The sequence below is a fragment of the Berghia stephanieae genome, chromosome 2 (genome assembly GCF_034508935.2).
Source record: "Berghia stephanieae isolate SIO BIC M18660-M18661 chromosome 2, UCSD_Bste_1.3, whole genome shotgun sequence".
Lineage (NCBI taxonomy): Eukaryota > Metazoa > Mollusca > Gastropoda > Nudibranchia > Aeolidiidae > Berghia > Berghia stephanieae.
This window is the reverse complement of record NC_088361.1, coordinates 47,912,559-47,930,276: the sequence shown is the minus strand read 5'-3', so window position 1 is coordinate 47,930,276 and position 17,718 is coordinate 47,912,559. Positions and strand designations below refer to the sequence as shown.

The 17,718-nt window shown below is 36.5% G+C and overlaps 1 protein-coding gene across 1 annotated transcript; it reads left to right on the top strand.

Annotated features, from left to right (window-relative positions):
• Positions 1 to 2,773: 2,773 nt before the first annotated feature.
• Positions 2,774 to 15,949, top strand: LOC144965048 (ADP-ribosylation factor 1). Its single transcript, XM_078899929.1, has 5 exons — positions 2,774 to 3,075; positions 6,755 to 6,921; positions 7,397 to 7,507; positions 8,644 to 8,768; positions 14,101 to 15,949. Exons 2-5 carry the CDS (start codon positions 6,774 to 6,776, stop codon positions 14,260 to 14,262), a joined length of 546 nt encoding a protein of 181 aa, XP_078756055.1. The 5' UTR covers positions 2,774 to 3,075; positions 6,755 to 6,773; the 3' UTR covers positions 14,263 to 15,949.
• Positions 15,950 to 17,718: the final 1,769 nt, after the last annotated feature.

The following is a 17,718-nucleotide window of genomic DNA, read 5'->3' as shown; positions in this document are numbered from 1 at the left end:
CTACTGAGATGCCCGTACAAACTTTAGGAGCGCGTGCTTTTGAACGGGGGGGGGGGGGGGGGGGGGGGGGGGGGTAGTAGACCCAACCCTGCCACGAGTAGGCGGGCTTCGGGGAAGATAGGTACACAACGGACAAGGTCATTGTCCTGACAGAATATATTGAAACACGGTTCGAACGGAAACAAGCACTTATGAGGACTTCAGCACTGGCACTATGCTATTCCACCGTGGAATATTGCTCTCCGGTGTGGAATAGGAGCAAGAATGTTGAGAAGGTTGAAGTAAAGCTTCGCAAGTCCATGCACAAAGTGTCGGGAACGCTGGGAACAACGCCTAGAGAATGGGGCCCGATAATGGTAGGCAGCAATTCATCTCCGCGATGTCCGGCGGGAGACGATTACAATTGGCTGGCTTAACAAAACATCGAGATGGGGAGCGAAACCTCTCTCGAGTGCATAATGAATGGAGCCCCTGCCACGAGTAGGCGGGCTTCGGGGAAGATAGGTACACAACGGACAAGGTCATTGTCCTGACAGAATATATTGAAACACGGTTCGAACGGAAACAAGCACTTATGAGGACTTCAGCACTGGCACTATGCTATTCCACCGTGGAATATTGCTCTCCGGTGTGGAATAGGAGCAAGAATGTTGAGAAGGTTGAAGTAAAGCTTCGCAAGTCCATGCACAAAGTGTCGGGAACGCTGGGAACAACGCCTAGAGAATGGGGCCCGATAATGGTAGGCAGCAATTCATCTCCGCGATGTCCGGCGGGAGACGATTACAATTGGCTGGCTTAACAAAACATCGAGATGGGGAGCGAAACCTCTCTCGAGTGCATAATGAATGGAGCCCCTGTTCTGAGCCGAAATAAGTCCCGTAATCCTTGCACTTAACATCCCTGCCTTCGGACAGGGCGGGAATACGAGATGGAAGTCGGTTTGGACGAATTCAATCCGTCGAGGGGGCGGGGACACAAACTCTTCGAAACAGGTAAGAGAAGTTGTCAAGCTTCTGTACCAGCAATAGAAGGCATTGGGTGGCGACGAATCGACTGCGGTCGAGAACCTGCCTTACGGCATCGTCGCTTCATCAGTGGGGAATCTCGACCAGTCCCAACACGTACGCGCGTTGTGGCAAAGAGCTCGAAACGGCAGAGTATCTAGTTGAGAGTTGCGTTGTGACGAAGCTTCCGGGCGGGTTCGCGATCGTACACGAATGCGACGAGGAATTTGTGGTCTGAATAGATCATCACCTGGTACTGGTACAGTGAGAGATGTGAGTAAAGAGCATTTCCCAAGGACTCAACTATGCGCTGCTCAGAACAGGACTCGAACCTTTGACCTTCTGGTCCGAATGCGAGTGTCACAAGACCGCATTGCCGTCGTAGTTTTTCATATAGCTTCTTCTTCTTCTTCTTCTTCTTCGTTCCTCTGATGGACATCTATGGCTGCAGTCCGTTATCTGCTATGAAGTCTGTGGTCCGCTTTAGGTCCCGAGCTTTGTGTTGAGTGTTGTAGGGGTGACCCAGTGGTTCGAACGTTGCACGTTGTATAATGGGCAATCCATAAGCACATGTAAAGTGGTTTCATGGGCGGTTCCACATGGGCAATAAGGGGTTGTTCCAATACCTAGCTTTGTAAACATATGTCCCTTTATTTAGTCTATTGTGTCCTGTTCGGAGGCGGAATAGGGTGACTTGGCTACTTCGCTGAATGGCATGGATTGGATCCTGCTTGTTGTGTTCCAGGTGTGTGTCATTCCTTTCTTTGTCTATTTTTAGCTTTATTATTCATATAGCATGGGACGCTGGTCTGTCATGAAAACTTTTTGCAAGACTTGAGAGAGCATACTAGAACCTAATCATTACAGGATTAGGGGGGGGGGGGGGGGCTTGTCAATAACCTTGATCGATTGTGGTCCCTTTAGCTTTTGAGCCGAGTTTTCTACCAAGTGAGCTATCGGGCCTAACAGTACGTTTTCAGTAACATAGTTACGATTTATGTTGTTGGATGGATGGACGAACACGAACTGTTGTAGACTTGAAAGATGCTGACGACTGACTTGCTTTCGTGATAAAAAAAAACCCCTGTTAATTTTTTTTTATAATTCTCTAGATATCTATTTTAAAATAAATCAAAAACGTAGAAATATATTGTCCACCCGCCTTTTACAATTAGGTAAAGAAACAAAGAAAAAACGGACAGCACACACACAAAAAAAAAACAAGCAACAAACAAACAAAAAAATAGTATAGTACGTAAAGACCACAAAAACCGTTACCGACGTGTTCATCGTGTCGGCAATGACGTAGTGGAGAAGGGGTTGGCACGTAGTTCGATCTTCGTCACACAAGGTTTAAAATGTATCCATTATTGCAGCTCTTCTTCTATTGATAACAAGAAAACGTACTGTACATTGGATTCATGAAAAAAACCAGGGTTGCCAGTTTGGCATTTTAAATGCCAGATTCCAAAAATCTGGCATTTTTGAAAACCGTTTGGCATTAGAAAAATCATTTGGCATTTGGCATTTTCATTTGGCATTTTCTTTTCTTGTATATTATACTTCAAATGACACCTTTTCTTAATTATTTCATTACCCCAACAGGAAATTTAGTATAATTCAAAAAAAAAAAAGAAAAGAAAACACGCAAGCCACCAGGATATGATAGTAAATTGTCTATCAAAAGTGAGTAGATTTCTTAGTGGGGGTGGGAGTCAACAGACTTTGGCATTTTTTTGAGTGTTTTGGCATTTTTTGAGTCTTCCCCTGGCATTTTGTTGAAAAATAATCTGGCAACCCTGAAAAAAACTGGCTGCCATATTTGATATTTTGGCCAACTTGGGCTTGGGTGTAACAAGTCTATATTCTAGTCCAAATTTATTTATCCACCTGATTTTTTAACTTTAACAGAAATCTTAATTTTATTCAGCACAACTATTCCAGACTGTTTGTGCTGGATTGCTGACCTTCGGATTCTCTCACATTTTGAAGAGAGTATTTTTTCGACTTTGTTGACGTCGCGAAGTGGAGTCGGAGTGCATCGTTCATCATTCATTTTCAAATTGAAGTGGTGAGTTTTTAACTTTAAAAAAAAAAATAAAAGTAAGAGCCCTCTTAACTTAATACAGAGATGCCAAACTGTACGCAAAATACGTAATTTGTACGAATTTTCCGCAAAAGTAAAAGGCTGCAAAATGAGTTTCCGTATGCAGCATAACATTTTATAAAAAAAGGACCAGTGCCTCAATGCCGCATTCAATAATGCCATTGCCATTGGCATCATGAATCTTATAAGTTGTCACAGCCACATGTGCACAATTGCATGAATTCCGTAGACACTCCCAATATTATGACGTCAACCTAGACAGGCTGGCACCAAGTGTCAAAAAGTGACTTGGATATTAAGTAAGTCAACCGGATAGGGGGTGTTAGTTTAGGTAGGGAGTTTAATAGAAATTCTAAATGTAACTCACACACTTGAAACCAATGTCATATGAAAGATCTGGCAACACAGATTACAAAACAGTTTGAATTTTGTTTCTATCTTGATTAGAAAAGGAGTTACGGCAGTTGTCAAAGTCTGAAATTTCAGACCGATTTTTACCCCAAAATTACCATTGGAAAGTTGTGACCGAAATCGCGTGATGTTAATAAAAAATGGTTAAAACAGTCAATATGGAGTTCTTATCATATATTGTATACCAAAATGTTCGTCTTATCAAGGACAATGCATTTACATTAATAAAAAGGAAGATAAACATTTCAGATTAACACATTATTACATAATATGACGCAAATGTTACATAATTAAAAACTCGGCTAGACGTGAGAAACAATTTGCTGAATCACTTCTGGATTTATCCCCAATATCTCACTGAAACAATTGCAAATAATTCCCCTCTTTGATTTAATACATAGAGAATAAAAAGGGGTTTGAGAGTATTTGTTAAATGAAAAGATATAAACATGTTGTGTAATGACATAATGAGTTTATTTTTACCTCTGGCAATTTAATTGCATATAAATAAAATGGTAGATTGAAAAAGTTCAAATAAAGTGAAACAGATTCCTTATTTTAATTAGAAGGAAAGTTCTGGCTTTTAATACTTAAAAAAATTATGCTGAACCACTTTGGGTTTATTGCTTTTACATTTGAACTGACAATTAATACATAATGTTATTCCCCAACTCCCCCCCCCCCTTCTCTCTCAATGTGTGGGGTGTAAAAATTTATAACTAATACAACTTCTTACAATAATAATTATTAAGGCTAAGGCCTTTAGAATATGGATACAAATGATAACAAATATATCTAAGCATATGGGAAAGAAACTTGATGACTTGATGGCAAAATAAAATAAAATTAAAGCAATTGGTATTTTTAAAATATCGATATTATTAATATCGGATTTCACAAAGAGAAGAAATATACGAACTTTTAAAACAAAAACTATAAAATGCCCATAAATAAAGTTGGAAAGTATGTATTCAAAATAAAAACATAGTAAATAATAGTACTGAAAATAATATGGACTAAATTTAAAGTAGTACATAACTAAATTTAAAATATCGATATGAATATCGATATCGTCAGGCAGGCATGATAAGAAGATAATGTAAACATGGCATTTCGGCGCAGAGTTAAAAGGTGTCTGCGCATCGATATAGAGCCCTGAAATTGGCATGAATAAAGTTTAGATATTATTCTAAAAACAAGCGTTTTTATTTTAAAAACACACGCGGTAAATAAAAAAATAAATGCAATTGAAAATTGCCCAATTTTAACTTCATATAACTTCTGGAGTTATTAATGGATTTTTACTTAATTGGCACCATTTAAAAGGAAATTAAAAGACGAAAACAATGATACCAAAATATCTGCAATATTCCTCTTTATAACGAAGTTATGCATCTTTAATTGAATCCCCCAAAACGCGAATGGCAATTTCCAGTCACAACTTTCCTATGGGGGCGAGTTGGGTCACAATTTGACTGCCACTGCTGCTGCTCACTAAATTGCCTAGTTTAGGCTTAGGGATGGGGCGAGGTGATGTTTAAAGGTAAAAGGGGCTTTCATTTATTTATTTATTTGTTTTAATTATTTGTCATTGTAGGCACATTCTGTCAAAAATTATAATTTTTCTTCTCTTCATTGAGTTTAGTGAAAAAAACTTCTCAAACGAACTTATCTCAGACTCAGTCTCAGATCCAACGAACCAGTATAGTATCAGTAAGGCGGACTTACTTTTTAAAAACGTCCCTATTTTCTACTGAGACATTCAGTGAACTTCACAAAAACTAAGATCTGTGTCGGCGTCAGCTCACAAGAAACAGAGAACGACGATAGAGTGGAAACTACCTCAGGCCTCCTCCTACCATGTGTTAGGGGTGGGGCAGGGGCAGTGTCATTTAATATTCTCTGTCCTAAATATGGATAGAAAATTATAAAATGATGACGGGGGAAAGTGTGGGGGGGGGGGGGGGGGGGGCACAAACGATTAACGTGTTGGGTGCAGGGGAGACCATGATACGAGATCAAAGAGAAAAAGCTGCAGCACTTGGATGGTGTTTTTAAAACTATCCTATTTTCTTCCTTTTTACTGACACTGATGTGACCTAAATGTGTTGCAAGCGCCATAAAACCCTTTACAAACAAAGGCTTTGTATTCGTCGTCGTACTGCATTGTACTCAACAGTAAGTATTCCCCCCTCCTCCCCAATTGTGACCCTCCCTCTTTTCTCCACATACTAAACTAATGTCCTGTATCAATCAGTTTATCAAGAGGCTGTCCAGCGGGGGAATTCCCAGTCACAGATACAGATTTGAGCTTTTGGCAATAGTCAATTTTGGGTACTAAAATCATAACTTTGGAATCGTTTATCCTAGATCTAATAATATGGTTTTTAAAGTTAAAGTTAAAGGCCTATCTATCTATATTAAAATTAATTATTCATTTTTAGTTTTGAAAAAATTAAGAAACTACCTATTTTAACCACAGCAACATTTATCTACATCAAATTCCAACACCACAAAGCAAAGCCAGGAGGTCCACATTTGTGCACTGTCCTGATAACTTTTTTCAGCTTGTCATCTTGTAAAGATTTGTATCTGCCAGCCCTTCTCTGCAGCATCTCTTGTTGGAATGGAAACCAGAATGTTTTCATCTGCAACTCAAAATTTATATCAACCGGCTGTTCCATGTTAAGAATAAAGAGGATAATAAAAAGCATGAACTTTACGTATATATATAGCACAATCACAATGACCATTAAGTCTGTTAAAATAGTCCCTCTCCAACAGCAACGCTGTGTTGGACAAGATATGACACTCGAAACTTAAGCAATCTGTTTTACTTGTCCCAAAATTGTTTTTTATTAATTATTTATATTACAATGTTCATTATATGAGCCTCCTTAATCTCTAAGATCCAGTAATCAACTCCTCCATGTACCTAAAAAGGCCCTTAAACATTTTCTGATTGGGCATTTTCTCAAGCCACTTCGTCGAAGATGACATTCAAAAAGTACCTTAAAATTAAAACACAAGTGATGAATTCTTATTTGCCCTATTAATGTTATGAATAGAACTGTGTGTATATAAATAGTCCAATATCTGATTTGTGTAATTGTTATGTGTAGCATGTATGATTTTCTCTTGTCCTTGTGCGTCTAGATCTGTGCAATTCAGTATTGGCGCTATTATTATTATAAATATATTATATAAAATATTATTATTATTATTATTACAGGAGGTCATAATCAGCCAAGATGGGTAGTGTTTTTGGTAAATTGTTCAGCCAGTTATTTGGGAAGAAAGAGATGAGAATTTTGATGGTCGGTCTAGATGCTGCAGGGAAAACAACCATCCTTTACAAATTGAAGTTGGGTGAAATTGTAACTACAATTCCAACTATAGGTAAGTTTTCTTTTGTATCATCCTCTGCTTAACTATTACTATTATTATACCCCTTTGGTTTTGGGAAAAACCTGTTTATACTATAGCGCAATAGCGTAAATATTCTGAGGCTATTATTCTTTATAAAAATCTGTAGCAGTTATTTTTTTTGGCACTCAAATGGTTTTACTAAAAATATATTTTGATGTCAAATAGTTAAACTTGAGTACCAATCATTGTAAAAAGTTAATTTTCCATTGTTACGCATTGATTGGAAATTTATACTTTTTGACATAATTCTGGCAGTTCCAGATATTCGTTATAAGCAGATTGCTCTGTATTTTAATAAAGAGGCAATTATATGTTTTCTATGCTTTTAGTATTACACAGACAATCGACAATCAAATTGGAACTTTGAACGGATAAATCCAGATTTAAAACATGTGTTCATTGCTTTGATTTTCTGACTTTTATCGTCACCTTCCATTTGTAACAGGGTTCAATGTTGAAACGGTTGAATACAAAAACATAAGCTTTACTGTGTGGGATGTAGGTGGACAGGACAAAATTAGACCATTGTGGAGACATTACTTCCAGAACACACAAGGTAAGTTGCAGATGGGTTTTATTTGGGGGTAGGGTTCAATTTTTAAAATTTCGTTGTTTTTTTTTTCTTTTTTAAAAATATTATTTTTAAAAAGCAATTTTTAAAAATTTGATTTTTTTATTTTTTTTTTAAATCTTGAGCGTTCTAGTTCTAGAGTTCATGTGACTGTTTTTCAAAAAGTTTTCCATTTGAATCTTGAAGATGACTCTTTGCCTTTTAAAATCTATGTCCATGCTGTGATGATATTATGTGATATCAATTCAATACCAAAATAGAAAAATCATAAAATTTGGAAAAGAAAGTTTAACAATCATTGAAAATGGTAAACTTTGGAAAAGAATAAAGTAAAATTTACTCCTGAAATGGTTGATTTGATGGGTTTTTAGAGGTCAACTGTAGATGAAATATTCATGTAAAGAGTTTAGTGTAAACAAGCATTCTGCTGTGTAATAATAGTCTTAGACTTGGAGGGTGTTCTATGGCTTAACTTACCTAATTGTTCTTTTGTTTCTTATTGATTGTTTAATAATAAATAACGAGTGAAAAAGTCTTGAGAAACCATTGAGATTCTCAGTCATATGGCCATGGAGTTCTTTCAAAGACTTGTGGGAGACCATACATAACACAAGGCTTTTGATATTGCAGACCATTACTGTTTAACATTCTTCTTTGGTGTTACATAACAGTACATCAACTGCCTTTACCCAAGCATGTCCCAGAATCAGTCATGGAGCATCCTAAAGATAGAATGAAGTTGACATCACTCAGGTCTTTGTTATTGTCTTTTTGCCATCCATGTTTATGAGTAATTCAATTCTCACTAAACTGTATTAACCTGACTATAAACGTTCAGGGTTACACATAGTTTTACACATGGTTGGTCCATTATACTTCCGGATGGCAATGTTGTGAATTTCTTGCCCTAGTGCACACTATCTATATATTTCAGCCCTTCTCTTATGTTTTGCATTTGTTGATATATTAATCTCTTTGGGATTTTTCTTATTGATTTATAATTTTGATCTTGAATTATGAAATGTAGAAACTCATGTAATGTTTTTGAAAATAATTCTTTGTGCATTGTCCTGTCTCACACGTCTAATTTTTCTCTCTTTTTTTTTTTTCAAAACTCTCAGGTTTGATCTTTGTGGTAGACAGTAATGACAAAGAGCGTATTGGAGAGGCCAGAGAGGAACTTCACAGGATGCTCAATGAAGACGAATTGCGTGATGCTATTCTTTTAGTTCTTGCAAACAAACAGGTGTGTATTTTTTATTCTTACAGCATGACACAAATGGGATGATAATTTGGTGCACAGTGTTGTCATGTTAACTGAAGCTTCTATCATTTCCCTTGTCGGACCATTTCTTTGAGTTTAAGTAAAAGGCTTTACATTGAAGCTAGATCCCAAAAGTATTTCACTTTTCTTTTTTTTTTTTCTTTAATGTGAATACTATAAATTAGTCTTTAAGCGTTTTATTAACGTTTTCATCAAATGCTAGTGTGGTCAAAACCCGTACATGAATATAGTTTGGATGTTATCATAACGCATTTTACTGTGATCTGTGTACCGGATTGATTTATCTTAAATTTCTGACAAGATGTTGATGAAAAGTTTTCAGTTTCCACATCAGCAAAATCCATTTGTTAAAGGGATAGAGGATTCAAATAAGTATCCCAAACTACTGTTTAGCAGGTGAATGTTTCTTCATAAATCATCAAAAATGAGGTCTCTTTGAACAGTCTCTCTTTCTCTTGAATTTAAGTTATTGGTGAAAAACTTAAACCATTAAAATCAGCAGCCTTTGAAGATTACAATAGCAAAAATTAGGCCTAACTTTTTTCAGTGCAAAGCGCCATCTATGTAAACAAAGCCTATTTTTTTTCTTTCCCTTACCAAGATTTATTTTTTCTTCACAAATCATTAAAAATTGAAACCCATAACTTTTTTATATATTTTCCAATTTTGATAAATAAAATGTTATTTTCCATGGTTTGGGAAGTCACATGTGACTTTGTAATTTAATTTTTGCTTTTTGTATAACGAAATTTTAATTTGGGATACCCTATTCAATAGAAACAATTAACAACATGGATGGAGAGAGCAGTTATACTCATCGACTATGACTGAATCACAAAATTCTCAGCAAGCGTCATTAGGACTGCGAGGCTTATTACTACTACTACTACTACTACTACTGCTATTCAAATGAATAAAGTATAATCCGCACATGCTCTGATGTGGATACCTGTGACAACAAACCTGCTTCTGACAGGCTTATAAATCCTTATTTTTGGTTGTTTTTTTTTGATTGGCTATGTGGTCTTGTGTTATGACACACTTCGGGTATGAAGGTCTTGGATTCGAGTCCATCTCTGAGCTGTGCATAGTTCGAGTCCTTGGAAAAGGCTCATTACTCACATTTTCTCACCGTACTTGGGTGTGAAATGAGTACCTGGTTGTTAATACCATTTTCTCTTGTCAGAAAAAAAAAGAAGTAATTTCCCCTAATGGGCGTCACATCTCGTCTTACATGTTTAACACTTTACTATCAACCAATAAACCCAGTAGTTTCCCCTGCTGGCACAACCATTTTGGTCTGCCTTGTCAAAATTTCAGTACATGCACTAAAATGCCTATATCTCAATGACTATGGCATAGAATTGCTTAAAATTTTCAGACAACACACTTAAATAAATAAGAAATGCATTGGCGTAGTTGCGGGCAATTATTAATGATTAAAATTTTTTTTTTTAATTATCAAATGTTAAATTTTACATTTTTTTTTTACAAAAAAGTGGTTCTTTTTCAAATTATTGTTTATTAAATATTACTTTAAAACTCAAAAAAATCAGATTGAAATGAATGAATCAATTGCAAAAATAACAGTGTTTCTTGTCATGTGGGTCCATATTCGATTGTGATTTTGTTTTGATTACATGTTTTCGTACCAATTCCGGTCTGCCTTTTCAACATTTTAGTGCATGTACTAAAATGGCCATATCTCAATGACTATGGCATGGAATTGCTTCAAATTTTCAGAAAATACACTGAAATGACTGACAAACACATTGATATAGTTTATAGCTATTATTCAACATTGTTAGATTAAAAAAAAAAAAATTGTTTGAAATTAAAAAAAAAAAGTTTTTCTGTTATTGACAAATAATCATTACCTATAATCCCCATAAAACAGATTGCAATGGATGAATAAATAATTCAACATTGCAAATAAACAGTTCTTGTTGTTATGTAGCTCCAAATCTGATGGTTTGTTTTTATTTCATGATCATCCGAAAAATCAAAGAATTCACTGCTACTTCAAAATAAAATGAATTTTCTGCTACCTACTCCAAAATAAAATGAATTTTCTCCTACTCCAAAATAAATTGAATTTGCTGCTACTCCAAAAAAATAAAAGAATTTGCTGCTACTCCATACATAGTGTGGAAATTAATTATAATTAAAACATTCACAATCACAAATTTCCAAGAGCCGCTCTGGCTTTTTGATAATCATCTTCCGTGTGATACAGGCGGAAGCACGGTTCCACGCAGAGTGGTGCATTGCATGGTGCACAGTAGTAACTTGTTTGCCTCCTTATCATGTGCTTGCAAACAATACATCTTGGACGCTCCTTTGTTGTATACTTTCGAGGAAAATGATCAAATTGTGAAACCACCAAACGAGGATGTGCAGCATTGGGCCGCGACTTCTTCTTGTGGTGACGGATCGCTACATTCGGCTTCACAAGCTGATCAATAAGCTCCTTCCTGAAGTCTTTGACGGCAAGAACTTTTCCATTTCCCTTTCGTTGCATATGTTGTTTGTAGCTGATGTGTGCATTGACGAGGGCGACCTCCTTGACGTAATGGTACAAGGCAAGGTACCATTTGTAATTTCTGTGAGGGTAGTAGTAATTGATCATGAGCTGGTCGAAGTGGTCGACACCACCCATGTATTTGTTGTATCTTTCAACAATCATCGGTTTATGGACAGAATGATATCCTGTTGTGGTGTTCTTCGCCCGCACACGTTTTTCCACAGTGTCGTTCCCGTGAACTGTGCTGAGCAGGTTACATCGCTTGGTGTCGTGCCACGTTAGACAGACAAGATTGTCGCTGCGGTAGAATTTTGGGGATCTGATTTCTTCAGACGTAAATTTTTCTTTTTGAGTGCAGGGGGAAGCCTTTCCTGTCCTCTCGAACTGTCCCAACAGCACCAGTTTTTTGAAGTTCAAGTGCCTTGAACAGGGTTGGGGATGAGTAGTAACTGTCCATGTAAATGACATGGTTGAAATTTAAGTATGACTCCAGAAGATCTTTCACTCCATGGTCAACAAATGTATCTGGCCCAGTAAAATTGAAATAGTTTTTTCCTGTATACACACAGAATTTTAAGCAAAAAAAGGTAGCTGCATCACATAAGGTGAACAACTTGAACCCCCTTTTCGTCGGTTTGTCTGGCATGTACTGCTGAAAATGAATCCTTCCTTTGAACGGGACCATCGACTCGTCCACAGACAAATGTTGACTAGGGTAGAAATTTGTCCCATATGTACTTTGTGTCAAATCTAGCAGAGGTTGAATTTTATAAAGAGGCATGTAGCCAACCTGACCCCTAGGAATTCGTCCAGTGTTGTCCCTGAAATGGAAAAATGCTTGAAGCATCTTATAATTGTAATAGGGCATAACATCAGAGAAGCAGTTGCCCAAGAGCCAATACTTCTGCCAATGGTCACTGATGGAAGTCTTGGGATCAATGCCCATGGCTATCTGCAATCCAATGAAAGCACACACTTGCACATCACTGACTGGTGTCCACCTCTTCTTGTAAAAATTGCTATCAGGGAGAGGAGCAAGGGATTGGGCAGCATAACGGTTTGTCTCAGTGACGAGTAAATTTATCACTTCATCAGGGAAATATAAGTTGAAGAAGTCCAGTGGTGTTGGTTCATTGAGATCAACCAACAATCCAGAGCGCTTCGTGAAAGGACCTAAACACGTCGATCGATGACTCTCACCTTCGTCAAAATGCTCCCAGTCTATATTATTAGATGTTTGATGCTGAGGAAGGGTCTGTCCTGATGCCACGCCCCTTTGTCCACCTCTATCAACTGTATTTCTGGTCGGTTCATGATAAGAATCGTCTCCACTATCACTATCAACATTGAGAAGTCGCGTAACAGTGAATTCAGGATCGTCTGTTGGGAAACTAGCCCATGAATTGACACTTTCTTCCGAGTCAGAGTCATAACGAAACTCCTGGTTATCGTCTACTACGTAGCTAGTCGAGGCATCACCTTCTGCAGCCATGGCAACGTGAAAAAAGTGTCTAAAATCGTCAAAAATCGTGTTAGAATCGTGTTTTTTTCGATCAGTTCATAATGGAAACTGACGCTATCGGAAAAACGAAAGTAGGAAGTGCGCAGGCGCAGGAAGAATAACTCTGCTGGCTTTTATCAAACCTTTCCGTAACCAAGGGACGTTGTCGCAATAATACGTCCAGTGACGACTAGCGAGCTATTTCCGGGTCGCATTATTGCGTGCGACGTGTGATAGTAAAGTGTTAATGTTGCTATTGGCTAGGGACCCCTTGTAAAGTGCTTTGAGCACGTTTAGTGGATATTCATACCTGCTAACCCTTCCACTGTTGGCGGAATCATTCCTATTTTCACTATTCCTTTCCGCTATTCTGCGATTGTCTCTAAAATTCCAATTTTCAAAAATGATGATAATGGAAAGTAGAAGGAGAAATAAACGATTGCCAAGAGAGAGCTCAGTTCCCCCTTGCCCATTCAATTACCTAACACATGTGGTATGTAGTTCTGCCAGCTGTGCCAGAATAATGTTTTTATGAGTTTGGTTGCAAAGTTAGTTAATTATCCATTTATAAGAAATTCCTATTTTGTCTCAAATTCCTACTGGGTGGGGATCCTGACCTCCCAAAATGGGCAGAGAGATACTTGCTGTGTCTTCTATCCCCTTTTATGTTTTTCAATTGCTTTCTGTCTATTACTAGGTTTTGTCCTGACCCAGGCCGGAGTCCTTGGCTGGGAGGGAAACAGTGAATATATGGTTTTAGTTATATGGGAGATTATACTTTTCCCTTGTAAATCATCTTTGCTATGTATTGATTTTTATTTTTTTAACTTATGATTTGTAAACATTTGAGTGTTCTCCTCTTAGTGTTGACCTGTGCTTGTCTCAGGACGAGACTTTTAGCTGATCTAAAACCATGAACAATGACAGTATGCTCTTGGAATCTACATCTGTTCCCTATTTGTGCTCTTTTCCTTTGTCTTACTTTTCTTGTGCGCTTTTAATTGTAAGTCTATAAATTTTTTACTGTCCCATTTTCTTTCTTTTTACTGGTGCTGAAATGACCTAAATGTGTCGCAAGTGCCGTAAAACCCCTTTAAAAAAAAAAAATCAAATTCCTATTTTTTGATGTTGTGATGATTCCACTTTAAGAATGTGAGGGGTTGGCCGGTCTGGATCTCTTTCTTTTTTTTTTTTTTTCTTTTTTTGACTCAAGGTATTAATGTTACCTCCCACTCCCCCCACCTTCCCTTTTTTTTCTACCCCTACAGGATTTGCCCAATGCTATGAATGCCACTGAAATTACAGAAAAACTAGGACTTCACACTATGCGTAATAGAATGTGGTACATTCAAGCAACGTGTGCTACAAGCGGAGATGGACTCTATGAGGGATTGGATTGGCTCTCAACTAATTTGAAAAATAGCAATTAATCCCTCTCATCTTTGCTTGTTAAATAAATGTATTAAATTACCATTGAGACATTACTATAAAGAAGACAATTTGAATTAAAAAAACAAAACAAGACATAAAAACATTGTTGAGCCTCGGATATTCCACTCTCATGTTTCATTGAGAAAATTAATTTAATCTGCAAGTTTCATCTCATTGTTTCTAAGGCTGATTTCTTGGTGCATTGCTTTTCTCAGAATAAAATAAAACACCTAATTTTCAATTAATGATATGTTCAGTCATGTTTGACTGATGAACAAAATATCGCCTTACCATGCCAAATGCACCTGACCTACATAACTATATCATTTCAGGAAAGCCTTTTGACTGCAGATTCAAAATGCTGACTGGTTGGTGTCGTCATGATGAAGATTATTCTGTAATTTGAACAAATTCCTAGAAGCAAGAATGTTCAGATTTCAGAAATCTGACTGAATCGTTGACAGATCTGTCGGGTATTTTGTAATTCCTCAAATAAATAATTATTCATAATGGGTGTGAATTATATACATTTTACAAACTGGATTAGAAAATGCCATTGATGATCAAAGCTTACAGTTTTGTGATGAAATAAATTTTGGGAATATATTGATGGCAAATTTCATATTCAAATTGCTTACATTTCATGGACCAGGACCATCCATATTAATTTTGGAATTATGAACTTAACAAGTAGATAAGGCATTATTAACAATGGAACATGTTTGTGAAATATCCAAAAGTTACAAATTATACATGATAATAACAACAAGCAAATTACTTATACAGTATCTGCTTTTAAAATATTACGGGAAAATTAAAAAATGTGTAGTTTTGAGGGGGTTTTTTGCCTTTCATTGTAATAACTACAAATGATTGAACAACACATAGATTATAGCTACTGCTGGTGCAGCTGATTTCAAGAGCTTAATTTGTGTGTAAGTCGTAGTTTTTTATTTTGTTTTATTTTATTTCGAATATGATTAGCTTGATGTTTCTATGTTTGATTTTCTTTCTATTATTATTATTGTTATTATTATTATTAGATATTATTTATCATCAATGGTTTTTTTAATAAAACGTGTTGTATCTCTGGTAGTTTGCGAGATGAATTCATTGGTATGATAATCATACTATATCATTATTATCGTTGATGTTTGTGGTCGGTGATAAAAACGTGTGAATGTTTTAATGCATGTGCCATTGAATCGTTGTTGTTGTTTTGGCAAGAGTATTTTCTTCTCTGTCTTCTCATATGTGATGATGATGTGAATGGGTCATAGTTTTTGGGTATTTAAAATTTTAAAAATCTTTTTATGAATTTCAAGCACCTTATTATTTTTGATATCATTATTATTTCCTTTAAAGGGGTCTAATCAAGATCATCACATTCCACCCTCTTTTGTCTAGATAATTGAACAGTGCAGTGGCTTTGCTTATTTTATTTTGTTTTAAAGATTTCCCCATTTCATTGGTCTCTTTAATTATTATTTTTGTTTGTTTTTTTTTTTCATCCCTGAGAAGAAGAGTTTATTTCATCTATTTATTTTCTTTCGTTTTTTTTTTTTTTTTGTTTTTTTTTTTGAGGTTTTCCTTTTCTTGACTTCTTATGATTTAGATCTTTGAAATGATTGGTTCAGATTGAGTGATATTTATGTATTTGTGCAGTAATAAACTGGAAAAAAAATAGTGTTTATTCTGAAGTGTTTATTTACTTTTTTTTTTAATGCCAAGTGGCAACTATTTTACTTCCTGCTTTTAGCTTATGTCTTTCATTGATTGTTAAGAATTAGAGCCTCTCGGGTTTGTAGTAAGAGCATTGTGTAATGAATAGCTCCCCGTGGGATAGGGCAAAATGAATTACTACTGGAACCTTCCTCTGTTCCCTATTTAACTATTTATGACCAAGTTTGTTTGAACAAGTCCCCTTTCTCTTTCTTTCCTGCTTTTAACTTCAGATCTCTTTCCCCCACCCCCTATCTTCTTTGTTCTTTACTGGCGCTGATAGTAGGACCTTAATGTGTCTCAATGGGCTGGTTGGGGATCCTGACCTCCCAAAGTGGGTACATGTTGTGTCTTCTATCCCCCAACCCGTTTTCCAATTGTTACCTGTCATTGTCTTGGAATGAGATTTCTTGGTTTTGCCCTGGCCGGAGTTCCTTGGTTGGGAGGGAAACAGTCGAATGTAATAGTTTTGGAAGATGATATTTTTTTCCTTGTAAATCATCTTTCTGTTATGCATTGTATTATGTTTAGTTTACGTATTATATCATATGATTTGTAAACATTTGAGTGTATTCCTCTTAGTTGGGACCTGTGCTTGTGTCTGGATGAGACTTTTAGGTGATCTCAAACTAAGTACTTTGACGGTGTGCTCTTGGACTCTACATCTGTTCCCTATTTGAACCAATTCCACTTTGTCTCACCTTTTCTTTTGTGCTTTAATTGTAATTCTAGAACTTTTTACTGTCCCATTTTCTTCCTTTTTACTGGCGCTGATATGACCTTAATGTGTTGCAAGCGCCGTAAAATCCTTAAAAACAAAACATGTCTCAATGGGTGGGGTTCTTGTTCTGTCTTCTACCCCCCTGTATCTGTTTACCAATTGTTTTCTGTCTTTGTCTTGGAATGAGATTACTTAGTTTTGTCCTGACCCTGGCCGGAGTCCTTGGCTGGGAGGGAAACAGTCGAATGTATACTTTGGGAGATATTTTTTTCCTTGTAAATCATCTCTGTTCTGCACTGTTATTTTTTAAATTTAACATGATTTGTAAGCATTTGAGTGAATTCCTCTTCGTGGGATCTTGTGCTGGTGTCTGGGTGAGACTTTTAGGTAATCTCAAACTCAGTACACTGATCGTGTGCTCTTGGAATCTACCTATGTTCCCTATTTGAACCATTTCCCCTTTGTCTTACTTTTTCCTCAAATCCTTAACTGTAAATCTAGAATGTTTTTATTATCCAATATTTTTCCTTTTTACTGGCGCTGATATGACCTAAATGTGTTGCAAGCGCTATATAAAACTAACACATTAATGTCTCCAGTTTGTGAACAACCAGTATGTACAGACGCTATAGATAGTATGCGCTATGTGTAACCTTGAACGTTTATAGTCTGGATAATAGTTTAGTGAGAATTACTCATAAACACGGATGGTAAAAACCAATAACAAAGACCAGAGTGACGTCATCTTCGAACTATACATTTGTCATATACTCAGCAAATATGAAACATACCAACACACAAAACTGCGTGTCCCCTTATATGTAGGTATTACTTTTCATAGATAGTATGCGCCTGACTAAGAAGCTCACAACATTGCCATCCGGAAGTAACACGGACCAACACATAAAACTCGGTTTAACCATGAACTTTTATAGTCTGAATAATACTATTAATACAGTTAAGTGAGAATTACTCATACTCATAAACGTGGATGGCAAATAAACAACAACAA